The 6250-nt window shown below is 43.8% G+C and overlaps 1 protein-coding gene across 1 annotated transcript; it reads left to right on the top strand.

Moving 5' to 3' along the window:
• Positions 1–262: 262 nt before the first annotated feature.
• On the top strand, positions 263–5085 carry LOC106561784 (sorting nexin-18). The gene is made up of 2 exons (XM_014126030.3): positions 263–2078; positions 3953–5085. The coding sequence occupies exons 1-2, from the start codon at positions 596–598 to the stop codon at positions 4189–4191; spliced, it is 1722 nt and encodes a 573-aa protein (XP_013981505.1). The 5' UTR covers positions 263–595; the 3' UTR covers positions 4192–5085.
• Positions 5086–6250: the final 1165 nt, after the last annotated feature.

The raw sequence follows: 6250 nt of genomic DNA, 5'->3' as shown, positions 1-6250 counted from the left end.
ATGTTGCAAATGCCCCAAACTTCTCAAAATAGTAAAACAGACAGACTCCAGTTGCATGAAATTGTTACGTTTGTTTTGCCAAAGTCCCAATGCACACTGCATGCATAGTGCAGTAATAATAATTATAGCGACGTTATAACAGTATTGCAACATTGTAACAATACGGCAACTTGACCAAATCTGTTTGTGACTGCTGCTGTGTTGCCTATTGAATGCATAGACATTAAAACCAGGTTGAATATAACCTAGAACTAGCTCCACCCTCGACTATTCAGGCTTATTACGTGTGAGGACTAGTCCTGTTACGAGCCTGAAGCATCTGGAATAGGACTTTCTCCCTCCTACCTATTCATGAAGAAAAATATGACATTGTTCTTTGCCTTTTACGCATGAATTTACAGACTACAGACGCATGCTTTACAACTCGAAACTTATTTTCGGACGAGATTCTACAGCCGCATTGCAAAGGACTAAAACTAAAAACTAAAGAGGTTGGTGCTGAATACAAAGTGATACGGTGATCCCATGTTTCGCTCGCATGACTAATTAATATCAGTACTCAGTCTCGCGCGCTCCTATTTTTTTAATATAAACTATGGCGTTTAGAGCGAGAGCGTTGTACGACTTTAGTTCCGAAAATCCAGGAGAGATATCGATTACTGAGAACGAAGTTGTTACTTTGTACAGCGAACAAGATGTCGAGGGATGGTTAGAGGGAACTAACAGCAGAGGGGAGACTGGTCTTTTTCCAGCCTCATATGTGGAGATTCTCACAAATGATTCATCTGACATCTCCTCCAACAACAATGGTATGTCGGGAGATCATGGTCAAGCCGAGTTGCCATCAAGTGGATATGATTCATCATACCATTCCCAGTCCCACTCTCGTGCTGAGAGCATTACAGTTCCGAACCCCACCCACTCTGCTTATTCTGTGCAAACTTCACAGCACCACAGTTACCCGACCAGTCAAGGTAGTGATGACGACTGGGATGATGACTGGGATGACAGCTCGACTGTGGCGGATGAACCTGGAACGATACATGACAATGATGGCACTAGTTCCACAGCATACACGGTCACTACCACTTTGCCTGAGAGACGTAGCAGTGCCCAAGCCAAAAGTTCAGCCACAGTGGGTAAAAACCTCAACAGGTTTTCAACCTTTGTGAAATCTGGCGGAGAAGCTTTTGTGTTGGGCGAGGCGGCTGCCTTCGTCAAGGACGGGGACAAGATCTGTGTTGTCATGGGCCAGTATGGGCCAGAGTGGCAAGAAGACCCATATCCTTTCGCCTGCTCCATCGATGACCCAACCAAACAGACTAAATTCAAAGGCATGAAGAGTTACATGTCATACAGACTGACTCCCTCTCATACCCAGAGCCAGGTGAATAGAAGGTACAAGCACTTTGACTGGCTCTATGCCCGCCTAGTCGAACGATTCCCTGTCATATCAGTCCCCCATCTGCCCGAGAAACAGGCCACGGGGCGCTTCGAACAGGACTTTGTCTCCAAGCGCAGAAAAGGTTTAATATGGTGGATGAACCACATGACGAGCCATCCTGTCCTGGCCAGGTGTGACGTCTTCCAGCACTTCCTCACCTGCCCCAGCACAGACGAGAAGACGTGGAAGATGGGCAAGCGAAAGGCAGAGAAGGATGAGTTGACTGGAGCTAACTTCTTTCTGACCATCTCCACCCCGGCGGTTCCACTGGACCTACAGGAGGTAGAGAGCAAAATAGATGGTTTCAAAGCCTTCACTAAGAAGATGGATGAGAATTGTCTGTTCGTCAACGCTACCATCAACGAGTTCGCCAGGAAGCAGATCACCGGCTTTAAGAAGGAGTATCAGAAAGTGGGCCAGTCCTTCAAACTGCTGGGCCAAGCCTTTGAGATGGACCAACAGGCCTATTCTGTAGGACTGAACCGTGCCATAGCATTCACAGGAGAGGCCTACGAGGTTATAGGAGACTACTTTGCTGAGCAGCCCAGACAGGATTTGGACCCCATATCGGACCTGTTGGACCTGTACAAGGGACACCTGGCCAACTACCCTGATATCATACATGTGCAGAAAGGTACAGTATGGTGTCACAGCTGTCTCTGGTCTATGCCATAGAAATGCCATTGTCCATAGACCAGTCGAAGCCCCTCTGACCATGGCCATTTGAGTGTAACCTCATAGGTATTTGATTTCTATGGTCACTACCCTCATAGGGGTCATGTCATGCAGATGTTATGTTAATGATGAACAAAAACAAATGTTGCCTTGGCATTCCATGAAATCCCTTGCATCAAAATCCTTTATGTTTTTAATGTTACTTCAGTTCATGTAACATTTATTTAACCTTTATTTAACTACGCAAGTCAGTTAAGAACAAAATCTTATTTACAATGACGGCCTGCCCCAGCCAAACCCTCCCCTAACCCGGACAACACTGGGCCAATTGTGCGCCGCCCTATGGGACTCCTGATCACGGCCAGTTGTGATACAGCCCGGGATTGAACCAGGGTCTGTAGTGACGCATCTACCACTGCAATGCAGTGCCTTAGACCGCTCCACCACTCAGGAGTTTGATGCACATATGTTTTGTATTATGTTAAACTTTTGTGCGTGCTGGCAAAAGTTTGCTGTTACAGTTTATGCTGTTGAGTAATGCACTCGAACATGACTGGAAGGCATGATATTTAATTACCTCTCCTTGCAGAAATGTTGTTTCACACCCACTCAAGAGAGTGAGATCAGAGGTTGGGGCTTTGGCACATAAACCTCTGACATCTGCCAAATGCTGAAGTAACTAACTTTTTGAATAGAACTCTGATAAAGGAGCCTACAATCACAGCGCAGGGCTCGAAGACACTGCAGATAGGCCTAGTCTTCAAGGAAGGAAACATGGTTCGACGGAACTCTCTCGTTCTCGTTTTACCAAGTAAGACAACATTCTCTGATTTGTCACTTTGATTTATCACACAGTAGGTACATAAATATGGGGAACTGTTTGTTACATGCTATGCAGTCCAAGTTCAATTGAGACAGTGAAGGTTAGGTTATCCTACATCTGAATAGAATGAGGAGGAGGAGATTCCGGGGCCCCTTGTCCGGCGTTGCCCTGGGAATGTTGGAATGCGGAATGGAAGCAGCCTCAGGATTAAATTATTTTCCTCTCCAAGGGTGGGGATCTGGGGAGCTGCTCCACAATATGCCTGGACAAATTTATTCCCACTGGCACCGGTGAAACAGTTCAGCTTATTGGTGCTTTGGTACTGTAATCGCATGCGAGCGCTGAAAATAACCAAGTTAATTTCATATCACTAGTATATTTATTAATCCAAGTTTGTGTGGGAGCCTGTCTGCGTGAGTGTGACGTGTGTGGTATTTATATTCCCCAGATAAGAGTCAATTCTAATGGCTGTAGAGAAAGTTATTTCAGTAAGGCAGTGGCCAAGTCTTAAGTCAGATCTTCCGTTTACACATTCAGAGCTCAAGTATGTGTCCTTCACTGCAACATTTTTATGGTTCATATCTCATTACAACTTGTAAAACTATCGCTGTCTTTAGCTATTCACTTAGAAAAAGGTTGCTCAGTGTTTGTGGCCTTGGAGAACCTCTTAGCCTGAATACTCCACAGTGCAATAAATTGTAAATTAGACAGACTGCTTTTTGTTAGAAGATTATAACTCTGTGTGAGTGGGACAATAGAGCATTGGCTTCAGTCTACTACTCTATGGCCAGAAAGGGCATGAAACCATGGTCAACTCTTTTCCCTGAGTCATGTTAAAACTTTTCAGAGACAGATTTAGGATTCAACTAGAGTTTGCATGACTAAAGATAACCTTTTTCCTTTTTACCACTTAAAGGAATAGTTTTGATACCCTTCTCTTGAAACCCCTTCCATGCCCCCTTTCCCACCCATGTTTTTCCCCTCTCCCTCTCTGCCACCTCTCTCCTCAGGTGCCCTTACCAAAGTGAAGGAGTGCCAGAAACAGGAAGGGGAGGGGTCAACCATCAACGAGCGCTGTAACATCATTTCCTGCGCCACGCTGGCTGAGATCCAGCACTTCCACCGTACGCGCGTACGTGACTTCAAGAGCCAGATGCAACACCACCTCCAGCAGCAGATCAGCTTCTTCCAGAAGATCACTGGGAAGCTAGAGGAGGCACTGCAAAAGTACGACGAATATATAATATAAGGGCCTGAAGAAAGGAGGGTGGCTACAGAGGGATGGAGAGAGGATGGTGGGGACAGAGAGAGAGAGAGAGAGGGGGGAAGAGGGGTCTTAGAGAGGGAGAGAAAGAAAGATGGATAGAGATGATAAATAAAGTGCCCGGAGGAGATAGGGCACTTGAATGACTTGTTCAGTTCTCCATGACCAGATTATTCATCCATTCTACAGTCGGAAGTGAGTGGATCTATGCAGGTGACGCAGTGACGGATGGGAAAATGGGGGAGAAAGATACTGAAGATACTCCTTCATTAACGTTGTTTTCCGCAAAACTTGATCATGTAGTCTAGCTTGACAGGATATGTTAAGTCATCACATATAAGAAGTGTCACTTCAGAAATGAGTGGGATGTCTTCCATAAGGAACTGTATAGAATTGCAAAGATATCTCTTAAAAGACATGTTTAACCTGTTGCATTGAATCCCCCTCATTTGCCTTTTTCTCTGAACAAATATAACAATTTCAGTTTCATGGCAAATATGAATGACATGTCTCTTTGTGTGTGTGTGTGTGTGTGTGTGTGTGTGTGTGTGTGTGTGTGTGTGTGTGTGTGTGTGTGTGTACATGTGTCTTATCATAGAGGGGGCAACCAAGGGGGGATTGGTATTTCAATATTCTGTTGTAGTTTCTGAACCTCATTATTTGAGACCTCCCAGAGAGCTCTGTGCCAGGAACAAGCTTTAAGATTGTAGAACACTGGAGGAGAACAGAACACCTGATTTTCCATTCCTTCTTATTGTTCCCAATGGAGAGGGAGGAGGGAGGCACAAATAACTCAACCAGAATAATACTGCAAATGATGTCTCTGTGGGATTCCCTGATGTCGAAGGACATTGTTGAAATTAAATCCTTCCTCCTACACATGTACTGTATGTGAATTTGACGATTGAAGGACCATTGATTGGTATCCCCCCAAAACACAGTTGTTCGATGATAGCCAAAATTCTAATGTATGTAAGTTATTTTACCAGGTTGATTAGGGTAGTGCTAGATGACTTGGCACACATCGCCCCTGAACAGCCTAATACATGTAGGAGGGACCTTTATCACAGTATATTCACTTGATCACACAAGGAACACTGTGTGGTCCTTTTTCTCATGTTTGCCCGGTCTACATTCAGCGGACAGCATGGCTGCAATTCAGGTACTACTACTGTTATTGATATAGGACACCATCTCTTCTCCTCTCCCAATAGGTCAAGTTACTCCACCTCCATTGCGTTCATTATTTAGACCAGATTCCTTTTCCACTAGCTCTGGGTCAAGTTACATTTGAAACACTTTAAGGGAATTTAAATGGTTTGTTGTTCTTGTTAACACACAGCTATCTTGCTGAACTGGGTTTGTTGTATTTGCTCACCCATGTCCAGTGCTTGACTTGGGATGAAAGAAGTGCAGGAGCTGTCTTTTCCCAAGTCCATCCATTAGATTTTGTTTACCGAAATTCAGTGGTGTAAAGTACTTAAGTGAAAATACTTTTAAGTACTACTTAAATTGTTTTTTGGGGTATCTGTACTTTACTATTTATATTTTTGACAAATTTTACTCCACTACATTCCTAAACAAAATAATGTACATTAAAAAGTACATTATTTTCTTTAGGAATGTAGTGAAGTAAAAGTTGTCAAAAATGTAAATAGTAAAGTAAAGTATTCTGTAATGAATGTATTGTAATGTAAAAAAATAAATAATAATAATTGTATAATTGCCTTAATTTTGCCTTGGCAGTAGCTAATGGGAATCCATAATAAATACTGACAAGGTAAAAATATGTCGTTCTGCCCCTGAGCAAGGCAGTTAACCCACTGTTCCCCGGGCGCCAAAGACGTGGATGTCGATTAAGACAGCCCCCCGCACCTCTCTGATTCAGAGGGGTTGGGTTAAATGCGGAAGACACATTTCAGTTGAAGGCATTCAGTTGTACAACTGACTAGGTATCCCCCTTTTCCTTTCCCTACAGTATATAAGGTCCCACAGTTGACAGTCAGAGCAAAAACAAGCCATGAGGTCGAAGGAATTGTCCGTA

Source organism: Salmo salar, chromosome 01, assembly GCF_965601325.2.
Source record: "Salmo salar chromosome 01, fSalSal1, whole genome shotgun sequence".
Taxonomy (NCBI): Eukaryota; Metazoa; Chordata; class Actinopteri; order Salmoniformes; family Salmonidae; genus Salmo; species Salmo salar.
Note: the sequence above shows the minus strand (reverse complement) of the source record. Positions and strands in the feature narration are given on the sequence as shown.